This window comes from Penicillium taxi, assembly GCF_028828555.1.
Source record: "Penicillium taxi strain IBT 34144 chromosome Unknown utg000002l_segment0_segment0, whole genome shotgun sequence".
Lineage (NCBI taxonomy): Eukaryota > Fungi > Ascomycota > Eurotiomycetes > Eurotiales > Aspergillaceae > Penicillium > Penicillium taxi.
This window is the reverse complement of record NW_026643204.1, coordinates 1,742,118-1,754,651: the sequence shown is the minus strand read 5'-3', so window position 1 is coordinate 1,754,651 and position 12,534 is coordinate 1,742,118. Positions and strand designations below refer to the sequence as shown.

At 47.5% G+C, this 12,534-nt stretch overlaps 5 protein-coding genes across 5 annotated transcripts; 2 read left to right on the top strand and 3 right to left on the bottom strand.

The window, feature by feature from the left end:
* Positions 1-148: 148 nt before the first annotated feature.
* Positions 149-2,681, bottom strand: N7495_002586 (arrestin family protein; the record flags this gene model as incomplete). The annotated part of the gene is made up of 3 exons (XM_057205255.1): positions 149-817; positions 887-1,950; positions 2,018-2,681. The coding sequence occupies 3 exons, from the start codon at positions 2,679-2,681 to the stop codon at positions 149-151; spliced, it is 2,397 nt and encodes a 798-aa protein (XP_057065862.1).
* A 1,665-nt stretch (positions 2,682-4,346) lies between these two features.
* Positions 4,347-5,376, bottom strand: N7495_002585 (uncharacterized protein; the record flags this gene model as incomplete). The annotated part of the gene is made up of 3 exons (XM_057205254.1): positions 4,347-5,078; positions 5,132-5,257; positions 5,326-5,376. The coding sequence occupies 3 exons, from the start codon at positions 5,374-5,376 to the stop codon at positions 4,347-4,349; spliced, it is 909 nt and encodes a 302-aa protein (XP_057065861.1).
* Positions 5,377-6,128: 752 nt separating this feature from the next.
* N7495_002584 (uncharacterized protein) lies at positions 6,129-7,823 on the top strand (the record flags this gene model as incomplete). Its single annotated transcript, XM_057205253.1, has 5 exons — positions 6,129-6,521; positions 6,592-6,699; positions 6,757-7,404; positions 7,462-7,591; positions 7,645-7,823. The coding sequence occupies 5 exons, from the start codon at positions 6,129-6,131 to the stop codon at positions 7,821-7,823; spliced, it is 1,458 nt and encodes a 485-aa protein (XP_057065860.1).
* Positions 7,824-9,271: 1,448 nt separating this feature from the next.
* On the top strand, positions 9,272-10,393 carry N7495_002583 (PIG-Y family protein; the record flags this gene model as incomplete). The annotated part of the gene is made up of 1 exon (XM_057205252.1): positions 9,272-10,393. The coding sequence occupies one exon, from the start codon at positions 9,272-9,274 to the stop codon at positions 10,391-10,393; it is 1,122 nt and encodes a 373-aa protein (XP_057065859.1).
* Positions 10,394-10,780: 387 nt separating this feature from the next.
* N7495_002582 (glutamine amidotransferase subunit DUG3) lies at positions 10,781-12,091 on the bottom strand (the record flags this gene model as incomplete). The annotated part of the gene is made up of 4 exons (XM_057205251.1): positions 10,781-11,052; positions 11,116-11,848; positions 11,922-12,017; positions 12,077-12,091. The coding sequence occupies 4 exons, from the start codon at positions 12,089-12,091 to the stop codon at positions 10,781-10,783; spliced, it is 1,116 nt and encodes a 371-aa protein (XP_057065858.1).
* Positions 12,092-12,534: the final 443 nt, after the last annotated feature.

Sequence of the window (12,534 nt, the reverse complement as noted above, 5' to 3'; positions counted from 1 at the left end):
ACACTCTCAACACCATTATTCCGGTATGAACAAGATCGTAAATTCATGGCTCAGATATCGTGAGAATTGGAAACGAATGGACAGAATTCTGAAGAGTCTGGGGACAGCGAAAGGCCTGGCAGGCCCAAGCCACTCTCGGCTGGTTTGATCATGGGAAGGTGAAATCATCAATGCGCACCCAATCTCGAGGCACATCCATGCTGCGGTTGACACGGCCACCTGGAGTAAGAGGTACGTCGACACGGCCTAGCCCCCGATCATCTTCATCGTCGTTCTCCTCATAAAATGAGAGGCGGGAGAAGTAGTCTTCTAAAACTTCTTCTCGGTCACCACTACCAACTATTGAGGTATAGTCTGGGGGTGGAGTCATGAGAGGAGGTGGTGGAGGGAGATCTTCAAAGGCAGGTGGGGCGAACGACGGCGTCCGGAGTAGATGGATGGGGCGAGCGACCGCGGCTTCCCGATCATTAGGTTCATGGGCTATATGTGCTTGCGGTGGGCGAGCCAGGCCTGCAGACCCGTTTGTGAAGCTTCGGGAAGAGGAGTTCAGGGTTGGCGGGTGATTTAGAGTTGAAGAGGAATCATCTCGATCGACGCTGGGACGAGGGTCTCGTGCCACGGGCGCACCGGGACAACCGCATTCAAACTCCTGGGTTGGCGGCTCTGGCTCCATTGCCGGTCTGGTATATGCGGGGAGATAAATGTTTGCCTGTGTGGCCATGCATGAAAGAATGTGGAATGGAGAATCGATGGAGATCTCGAAATGTCTGCGCTTAGTACGGTCCTTCTCGTCGACTTTGGAAAGACGGAGCACAATCTATGAGTGGAATTAGCAAATTGGTACTTCGTGCATAATAGAGAAAAAAAAAAAAGCATGGTCACTCACCTTGATCCAGTGGTTAATTTGGATATTCTCATAAGTGGTGTCAAAATGTAGACGATGAGCTTCGTCCCGACCTTTCATTTCATGACAGCTGGGCAATTGCACATTGAACTCCATTTCAGTCGGACCAACTCCGTGGATTTCACTTCCGAGATTACCCAACAAGTTCGTCCGGCTTCGATCCACGACTTCTTCACCTCTTGCAGCTGCAGCACGCTGGTCCCAATCGATGCCACCACCAGCGGTGATGCGCATAGAGCTACCAGGGTATGTGCTGGTGCTGGCAGATTCAGCTCGCTTTTCAAACAGCAAAACCTTCTTGGCAGGCTGTAGACGGTGCACGCTTTTATCGGCGGTCCAGTGTTGGACGTTTTCCGTCACATAGACCTTGATGCGATGGCATTCGACCTTGGCCAGCGGAGTCAACTTGAACGCAATCGGGATCTGCGAACCCAGCGGGAACGATTTCCCGGAAATAACTATATCATAGTGTAGCTGATCTTCCCAGTTCCGGGAGATGGCAATGGGTTCTACCTGCTCCAAGGAGCCCTCGGCAGGAGTGCGTATGACAGGGATTTCCAGGTTTCCCAGGAGGTTCGGACGGAAAGCACCTGATCGCTCGACGATAGCCTCCAGATCATATCGCACATATCCCAAGTCGGTTTTGATAGTCTCTGGTGAAGACCCGTCTATAGGGAATTCAAAACTGTACAAATAATCACCCACTGGGAACATCCGGTAGCTCCGCTGTTGCGCCTGCGCACCTAGGGGAGGTTCATTTTTGCTAAAACTCCGGGAATGACCGCGGGCGGGTTGCATAGAAAGGCGGGTTGCATCTCTTCCGGTCATGGACAAAGAATTATAGGAGTTACTCTTGGAGAATAGTTCTCGCGTGGTCGCAGATACCGCGTCCTTTCCAACACCCGGCGAGGCTGGTTTAGCATATTGGTAAAAGTGGGCACCGTAGCTGTTGTCCATCAATGCGGTATCACCGTGGTTGAAATAGAGGACTCCATGTGTGAAGAGGTCCTTCTTATCGTGGAAATTGGTCTTTTTGGGGGGAATTCCTACAATCCATAGATGTTAGTGTCGAGTCAATGAAAAAAAAAAAAAAAGCCCTAAGATTATGCGCACCATCTGGCCAGTCTGTTTGGGCTTGGCCACGAAAACAGATGGAGATCTTCTTAATCTTGACAGATTTTGTGACTTTGAGATGTAGTTGACCTCTTAAGATGGCCGACCTCTTTGTACTAGGGTCATTCTGGTCGTAGCCCTGGAGAAATATGACAGGTTCTGTCAAGGCGATTCCCACACTCAAACCACTCCCAGTCGCAATGATTTTCTCACTACGAAGAGGAGGAAATGGAGTAGAGATTTGCTCGGGAATGGTCGGATGGTCGGCTACTCTCCGGGAGAGTGGTCGTGCCTCACCAGAAGCGGTCTCAGGTCGCATTTCTCCAGCAAAGGTGGACCAGTTATCTGGCACCGTCCTTGGAGAAACGATGATTTCTGATACAGGACGAGGGCCTCGAGTACGTCTTGGAACTGGTGCTGGTTGCGGGGCGGGCGGTACTCCGGATGATCGTAAACGAAGAAACCGCTTCGCGTTTTCCCGTGGACCCGCCAGTTTTCCTAATATAGATCGACGAGTTTGTAATGGAAGATCTTTGACTTCAGGACGGCACCAGGCCGAACGAGTGCGGATGATATTTGAGAGGTTGGAAAGAGAGAGTGAGAGAGGAGTGAAATCGGGCGGGGAATCGTCGATGGACAGCGGAACCTGGGGGATGTGAGCCATTGTCGCCATACTTTGAAAACCAAAAAAGATGAAGACGACGACGAAGATGATTTAAGGATCTTCCAGATGTCATCGGGCAGCCTTTGGGCTCATTTTAATATTTATCCTTTTTTTTTTCCTTTTTTGCCTTTTTTTCCCTTCTTTTTATCTTCTTTTTCTTTTTTGCGCCTTGACTTTTTCTTCCCTTTGTAGATCGGATATCGGGAATTGATTTGGGGTTTAAATGGGGAAATGAGAGAGACCAAAACAGAGACTTATACTTACTTATTTCTGACTGAAATTTGTATCCTCCCCCTTTTTTTGACTTAATTTCTTGTGACCCTGCAATGTAGAAGCAAGGAGAGCGTTTGTGACAGAGATGGAATTCTCGGGATGCTGACTTCATAGCACAGGGCACATAATGATCATCACTCCGCAGATCTTGGATGTGAGGCGTCAGATTGGCTGATTTGGGCACAAAGTGGTTCTCTTCTAAGCCGTTAATTTCAGACCGTAATGTGGCTTAACTCGTGAAACAGGAAGGGAAAAATCCAACCTTTTAAAAGCTTTTGATCGATGATGACATGATATTCAGATGGACATTATATCCGGCGATCCGGGCTGGGCTTAGGCTTCCATTACTCCTCTACTCTTGGGCTACTTTCCATTTCTATATCTATCCACCTACCTGCCCCTTAGGACTAACTTTACTTCCAACCTTGGAAGGTTATGTGGGACCCGGAGATTTATAAAGATTCAAGCTGAACCCTATTGATATTCCTATGGGGTAGTTCATACTTTCGAATGTATAAGAAATAGTTAGTGTGTTTTACATTCCTTCTAGAACACGGATAACACGGGATACTGTAGAATTACTGTGGGACATCTATAACGGTTATTACGGCACCCTTTTTTAATAGCAATTGCACGTTGGAAGCTATAGAGGGGATTCTTCAAGTATAAGTTACTAAGTATTATATAATCATACCTTCCAACATGTGGCAATGCCCCAGGTACCTACTTTGTAGCAGATCGTAGATCATCGAGTTTATGACAGCTGTTCTAGTCTGACCTCATTAGGAGGCAAAGGCAAACTTGTTCCACATTCGACGTGTTCCCCATTTCCGCCTAAGAAAAGTTTAGCGTTTATGATAGACCGTTCTTATCATACGAGGTACTACGAGGTACTCTAATTTCCCTCTTCCATCTTCCATAATTCCACCTTCCATAATTCCATAATTCCAGTTATTCTTCTGCTTCCAGGTCGAAGAGTTTCCGTACTTAGTTTGCCCTTTTTCTCTCCACTGATTTATCGTTGATCAGACCACTTGTTAATCCTACGTCATTTTACCAGATTATACATGAACTAGTCCTATACTTGTACTAGCGAGTGACGAAGCCTTTTTGGCGTTCTTAATAAGGTTTATGAGACGCCTTTTACGTCAATTTTATGACTTTTGATCTTTTGATCTTTTAATCTTTTGATCTTTTGATCTTTCTATTTATATCTTCGAGGTCCCATTCTGTCCCCCATGGCTCAACCTCAGAAAATAAGCTAGGTTTGGCACATGGTACTAGACCCATGGACCCAGCAATGATCTCTAGAAACTGTCATGTGTATCAATCAATGTACTTCTGCAGCTGCATGTACATGGTAGATCCTGGCATGATCCGATCATCCGGACCTCAGACAAACCAGTTGTCGTCGAGCTCACTAATATTCATCAAGCTATCCCCTTCCAGCTGATTCAAATCACCTGTGCCGCTATCGAGGTTTTCGTTCTCCATAAACAAGTCATCGAAACTTGATTCACCAGGGCCTAGCATATCATCCATGCTATTTCCTTCGGGAAATGCGCTAGAGTCACCCGTTGCCGAGAGCTCCATGTCAAATGCACCCCCGCCAGCAGGGATATCGGTTGTAGTCGTGGTGGGTCCTGCTGATTGTTGTACCGCATCAGGTTTATCGTTGCTAGTGTTGCCAAATGCCGATCCTGAGAGAAAAGCTTGATTTTCCACATCGTCATCCCCAAAGTCCAGACTCAGATGGAAGGAATTAGACCCCTGGTCGTTTAGAACGGAGTCGAAATTGATTCCATCGTCTGTGAATGTTTGGTCCAATTGCGCTGTGCTATCGACACCGCTTTCTTCTTTCACTTTGACGTCTTCACTTGGTTCGCGTGTTGGTTCGGCTTTGATAGGATCTGATACCTCTGCAGATACATCCACTGATGCTGAATCTTCAATCTTGGCTTCAACGCCAGGCTCTGCGCTCACATCTTTTATGTGAGCATTGGGCGATTGTGTCTCAAGGATCTGGTCTACACCCCCCATGACTACATCTTTTGTAGATTGTGGTACGACCTCTCGGGCCTTGATAGCCTCGTAGTCCCTTTCCAGGAATGCCTTGGCAATAAACTAAGAAAAAATGTCGGTGGCAGGTCAATAGAAAAGACGGAATTCAAACTTACTATTTGCTCTGAAAGATTGTCTAGAGCTTCCTGGAAGCTCTCATGATATAAAGGGATGGAGCGTTGAAGATGGGCGACTGTGGGTATAGAGGCTGATTGTCTAAATAGTCGTCCCGTGTCCACAAGCTAAGGGTCAGCTAGGTCAGTATTGGCGAATGGATGTGTATGTTTTCTTCTGGTGAAGTGATGCGTACGGTTCGCTCCACCAAGGCAGATAGTTCCGATAAAGATTCTGGATTGTCCATGGTGTATATATTAGGTAATTCCCCTAGAATAAATCGAATAGATCGAGTTAATCTGAGTATGTCTGACTAGGTGGGTGTAAAGTAGAGGGAGAGGAGGAGGATAGGACTTAAAAGATGCGGTTGTACACACGGACTGACATAAGCTAATCCTAATTAGGTCAGGTGGGGGAAGAGTGCCCCTAGCCGCTAAACACGGAGAGAGATGGTAACTGTCTCTCCTTCTCTCTCTCCTCTTTCCTTCCATCTTTTGCATTTCTATCTCTTTTCTTCTCGCGGCTCTTCAAAAGCGATTCCGCTGGTATCGGGGCCTGCGTGCTTTAGTTTCTTTTCCTCTTCTCTCCAGCTTTCCTAGCCTCTTTTTCGTTGGATCTATCCAGCGCTCTGCTTCCCTTCAGCTGTCAACGACCTTCTGAGAAAAAAAAAATATTTTCCCCCCACCCCCATCGTCCAACTTCCTTGATCAATCCACTTCTATCTCCATCAATCTGATATTGAATTGCTGGGTATCTTGTCATTCACTGGCTTCTCTTTTCTTTGTCTTTGCTCTTTGTTTGCATTGAGCGAGCTTTCTGGCCTTTGATTGGACTCAAACCTGTCTTCAAGCCCCGCGCCCCTGATATCAGACTTATTGACTTTTTGTCTCACGTTCGCGACTTCTAGCGAATTTTTGCATTGTCCAAGCAACTAGCATTTCTTAACAGCCTTCCGTTTCTGCACTCCGATCTTCCTCATCTTCTTCGAGCCCATACACGATGGCTGAGAACAATACCGCCTCTACTCCCTCATCTCTGCCCTCGGCTCCCCAGCCTGCTCCTGGTGCTCAGAACCAGCAGTATGATGGCGCCTTTGACGGTGCCCCGGGCAATGGTCAAACGAACCCATCCCACATGCCTCCTCCACCTCGCCCGCCGGTCATCATTCCCCAGAACAACAACCCCATTCCTACGGCTATCACATCGCCCATGTCTGCGGGTATGATGTCCCCAACGAGCGCAGGTGGCTACGTTCGTCGCGCTGCGCCTGAGCCAAACAAGAGAGCTTTGTATGTCGGTGGTCTGGACCCACGAGTGACTGAGGACATTCTCAAGCAGATCTTTGAGACCACTGGCCACGTGCTGAGTGTCAAGATTATCCCCGACAAGAATGTGAGTGACAGAAATGATCTGCAGGTGGCAAACGAGCTATGTAATGAACACCACCTTACTGACCTTATAGTCTCAGTTCAACTCCAAGGGCTACAACTACGGATTTGTTGAATTTGATGATCCCGGTGCCGCTGAGAGGGCCATGGCGACTCTAACTGGACGTCGCATTCACCAATCGGTAAGAACTATAACTGATTTTCCTTTTGGTCACTGGTTTTAATTATCCCATTCATAGGAAATCCGCGTGAACTGGGCTTATCAATCCAACACTATCAGCAAGGAGGATACCTCGAACCACTTTCACATCTTCGTTGGTGACCTCAGCAATGAAGTGAATGACGAGATCTTGACCCAGGCCTTCTCCGCCTTTGGAACTGTTTCCGAGGCCCGTGTGATGTGGGACATGAAGACTGGGCGCTCGAGGGGCTATGGCTTTGTTGCTTTCCGCGACCGCAATGATGCTGACAAGGCGCTCAACGCAATGGACGGCGAATGGCTTGGCTCTCGTGCGATCCGTTGCAACTGGGCTAACCAAAAGGGACAACCTTCGATCTCTCAGCAGCAGGCTATGGCTGCCATGGGCATGACTCCTACCACTCCTTTCGGCCACCACCATTTCCCTACCCAGGGTGTGCAGAGCTATGATATGGTTGTCCAACAGACCCCCCAGTGGCAGACCACTTGTTACGTCGGCAACTTGACCCCATACACCACCCAGAACGACCTAGTTCCTTTGTTCCAGAACTTCGGTTACGTTCTCGAGACTCGCCTCCAGGCCGACCGAGGGTTTGCCTTTGTCAAGATCGATTCGCATGAAAACGCTGCCATGGCTATCTGTCAGTTGAACGGTTACAATGTTAATGGCCGTCCGCTGAAGTGCTCTGTACGTCGAATTTCTTACTCAATTTTTTTTTTTTCTTTTTTACTAATTGTCCTACAGTGGGGCAAGGATCGACCTCCTACCGGTCAGTTTGACAACAATTTTGCACAGCAGGGTAATACGGCTGCCTTCAACAACACTACTGGATTCTTCCCCCAATACGGTGGTCCTGCTAACCCCATGAACCAAGGTGAGATCGCAACCTCCGACATCTCTAAAGATCGTCTCTAACCATTTGGGTAGAAGGTGCTGCACCAGCCGGTCGAGGCTGGGACCAGGGTAACAACTTCACTGGCCCTGGTATGCCTGGCCAAGGCTTCCCTCAAGGCAATGCCGGAGGATACGGCCGTGGTCAGGCTATGTCCCCGTCTGGCAACTGGGACCAGTCCAACGCCAACTTTGCTGGAGGCTACCAGGCTTAGTTCTGTTATAGCTTTTCACTAACATCCGGCCATGCGTATGGCTATAGTCAAGTATCTCGGCTTGTGCGGCTCTTAACCCCCTATTCCCCTCTCTTATTTGCAAATTTTTCAACTATTTTTCGATGTGTTAAGTGGATTCTCAAGCGATCTAACTGCTTTCTTTTGAAATGGAATTTGTGTCTTGTGCACCGAATACCCCCTCCAAGTCCACCTTTTTCGATATTTCCCTGATTTCGAGAGTGCGAACATTTCTTCAGCCTCTTCTTGAGTTCTATTCAATGTTCTTAAAATAAAAGCGACCTTGATACTCTCTGCCGTTTTGTGTCGGATCCATTCTTGTCGATTATTTGCTAGTTTCTTTTTTTCCCCCCATATTTCATTTCTCTTCAGTACACGAATTGTGCTGTATGAAACTTTGGTTTTCTTTATTTTCCTTTTTTCTTAGGCTTGTACCTTTCCATTTCCACCCACAAAACAGATGTCTTTATGCGCTTCCATGGGTTTTCTTTTCCTTCTCGGGTTGACAATTCGGTCTGTTTGGAATCTGGGCATTCTTCTCATTCCAAGTATACGTATTTCATGTCGTGGATTTCCTTTCAAGTGCTTGACTTCATTTGATCTCTTTTCCCATCGTGCCTTTGCTGGCGTTCTAGCCGATATACCAATTTGCCTTCAATGCTCTCTTTTCCTCTTTTCTTCCCGATTATGACTTGATACATCTACTTAGGTAGAGTTGAAGAAACATATCTTTGTCATACGATGAATACCCCTGCATTCATGGTTGGTTCCAATGGCTACTGTGGTGTCACACTTGGCTGCTTTTGACCAATCCTCGTCCTGGCCTGCTGCCAGTTGACCGGAATGTATTTTGGTTGCTTCATGACTTTTCATTTCTGCCCACTGGAGGGGACATGGCTGCTCAACTGCGTTTAATGTTCGCTTATTTGTGCTCATGGCCCTAGTAGATTTGAGCACGTAGAGGTAAGTCCGGGTCCTCAATATCCTAAGGTGCATGCCTAGGTAGCCCTCCAGGCTGTATTATGACCCAGGGTAAACTACATTCTTAAGGCCTAGGCCAAGGGTCACTTGACTAACAAGATATATCCTCTTATAAACACTTCCAAGGCTAATTATTCCAGGACCACATCAAAATTTGCGATGATAAGGCAAAAGTAAAGAGGCTACATATCTACTGTGTGTGAAAACCAAATACAGCGTCAAGTGGCAAGAAATATCGTGGAGGTTGAGAGGGTATTTCTAATTTAAGGTTGTTTGTAGTTAGCTCATTTATGACCTGAATTATCGGGCGACAATACTTTAACTTGACTAACGCTTTGCAAAGCAACACCAACTGATCGTCGTCTCTTCTCTTCTATACTTCAATGTCGGGATACTAAACAGCTGCTATAGGTGATGTCCAATTTTTTGCATCTCGCCTGCGCCAGTGGATGATGGCAAATATGCGTAATGCGGAGCTCGTGATCGACACCCTTTCCAATCTCCCTCGATCCAACAGCGCAAGCAACACCCACGAACGAAGCCTCTCGGGCTCTCTCCTCTCAAGAATTTCCTTCCTTCACTTGAACCATCTACCGAACTCTCCACAGGGGCCACGCAATATGGAACAAGCAGGTTTCAACGAGGATCTTCCCAACATACCACAAAATGCGACACAAACGGGTAGCAAGGCCATGGCAGCAGTGATACAACAACAGCGCCGCACGCGACGGCGACGTGGCTCCTTACGCAAGACCGCACTACTAGGCACACGACTAGAGTCCCGCGACAAAAGGGCTATGAGCAAAAATGCCGACTCCATTCGCGCAGACCCTAGCAGACAGCTCGACGTGCTTCGCTTTCCGAAAGACGAGAACACACCACCAGAAAACACCTTCCCAGCTCGAGGCAGCTTCGACGATGACGCCGATGACTCCCGACAAAGCTGGTTTGGTGCCAACACAGGCCATAATATACTCCGCCCGACCATCTCGCGCCGCCACCAGGGTCTCGCACCGCACAACCTCCTAAATGAAGAAACAGCCACCGACGACGAAGACCTCCTCTCTCTTCCCCGCATCAACCCCTCCTCAACCACCAATTTAGCAGGGAAATCCGCCTCTGCAAAAGTCGCCTCCCCAACCGCGCTCCACATCTCAACCGCTGGCTCGGGCTCCTACTTCCCTCCTATCCCCGCCGATACAAGCTACAGACCAGCCCACCGCGCCAAGTCATCCCCCCTCGCTACACACTCAGTAGAAATGCAGAGCAGTGCAGATATAACATGGGATTATTCGGAGACAGAGTGGTGGGGCTGGATTATCCTCATAGTGACGTGGCTCGTTTTCGTCGTAGGAATCGGCAGCTGTTTCGAAGTTTGGAGCTGGGCGTGGGATGTTGGTGAAACACCTTATGCGCCGCCTGAGCTGGAAGATGACCCTACATTGCCTATCGTGGGTTATTATCCTGCACTTATCATTCTCACGGCTGTTATGTCGTGGGTTTGGGTTGTTGTTGCTTGGGTTGGCATGAAGTATTTCAAGCACGCGAATATATCTGGTGATGATTGTTGATTCTTTGTGAGATTTAAACTGATACCCCTGTATAGCACTGTACATACATAGTAATGTTATAATATCCAACCTTCCAACAAATATATAAAACGAGACGACCGAGGACTAGACATTAAATATCACAACCTTGAAATGTTGAAAAAGATGTTATACTTGAATCTTAAAAGCAACTCCCGAAAATTGTAATTCCTGTAACTAATGGTGTCTAACCATGGGAGGAAACAATAACCTTGGAAGTCTTTCGCATAAAAATGAAATCAGATACCCAAACCCGTCGACTCCAATCGTAATATAGTTTTGTCTTATTCAGAAAAATTACCTCCGACGCCTTACGAAAAAAAAATTTGTAGTTTTCTATGCGAAGTCAAACCGGCAACCCATTTGAGCTTAGTGCGATAATGCACATTCGGCGGAATGGCCTAGTCGAGGTGCTTCGGCTCCATCTAGTTGAGATACCGACGATGCGCAAGTCTTGTTGGCATTTGGCGGTGGGATAGTAGTGCCAGGCGCATTGCTGACAAGGCCCTTTGATACCGCATAGCAAGAGGAGCGGTCATGGTTAAGATCCTCGCTATAGAATTCATCAAGAATTGGGTGAAGCAGCACGGTCTGCTTGTGGATTGTAACCACTGAGTTCGTCGGAACTGAAACCCAATTGTCTAAGCTAAAAGTTAGCCGGTGTCATGCACTGAAGGGGAGGAGATATGAAGGAGATATCCTACGTCGCTCGAAGGTAATCGGCTCACTGGCTACCAACACGATATCGGCACCCTTGTCGTGACGCTCCATTTTGAAGTGACCCTTAGTGCTGCCCTCTTTCCACTTCGTACCTGATGAAAAGTACAAACTTGCTGGCTCATCAGTCTTGCTGCTGATGTATCGAGTACAAACAACAGTGTGTCCATCGGTCAAGGCAAAGTTTAGCAAACTCCGCGTCTCGACCCCGGTAATGTTATACTTCTCGGGAATCTGACGCACGAACTCGTTGATCTTGGCAATAGTCTTCATCATCACCCGGCGTAGGAGGGCTTGTCCGAATCCCTCCGGCCCAGGGTCAGAGCTTGGATCTACACCTTCCTTCTCGAGTAGATCAAGGAAGAGCGCAAATGCCCACTCGCTATCAGTGCCACCCTTGACACCCAAGAACCACCGATCCGCAAGTGAGCTTGCGAGGGAACGCTTGATGTAACTAAAACCACCAATGCCGCCGTTATGCATCCACATCAAGGTCTGATGCTGGAACGGATGGCAGTTATTCTCAGCAAGAGCGCCTTCAGTGGTTGCACGCACATGAGCAAAGATAAGATTCGAGCAAGTCTTCGAGGCCAGACGTTCTAGGTTCTCGCAATTCCAAGCCGGAAGCGTGGAAGTGAAAATACACGGCTCAGGTCCCAGCTTGGGGTCTGTGTAGAAGCCTACGCCAAAGCCATCTCCATTGACGGGGCGTCGATTATCCTTTTTCGATAAATTTAGCCCCCACTCGAAATATAATCACGATCCAGAAGACCACGTTTCGGGCTAAACATACCAATCTTAACCGTGAGTCATAGGATTGAGTGAGAATGGAGTGACTAGGCTCTGTGATGAGCTTGCTGAGACGGATCTCATTGAGTCCTTTGTACACCTATCCGTATCTTTGTTAGTCTGTGGCAATGCGGTATATCATTCTGACTCTTCTCTTACCAAGAATCTGCACATATTGAGTGGAGATCGGATGTGACTCTGCGAGATCGTGACAAGTACTAATGTGTCTCTTCAAGACCCAAAGCGTTCTAGAGGGGGTTGAAGTCGTTTTCAAGATGAAAAAAGGAATTTGACTGCCATATAACCACCAGGTGTTGATCCTGCTAATAGTCGGTGAGTCGGGCGTATTTGACAAAATTCCCTGATTGGATATCGTAGATCGTAAAATAGATCTCGAAACAACGCGCTATTATTGCGCCAACAACAAAGGAAATTGAGAAAGGAAAATTCGAAGTCAGGGAAAAAAAAAGGCGAAGTTGAAAGAGAATAGCAGTATATCCCTTTGAACCCTTTTTCAGATCCAAAGATCTCCAAAACAACTAACTCACTGGTGCATCACGTCATTTCAAGATCACGTGATGCAACTACGGGTAGCCAAGCGGTGACTTTGCGCAGGT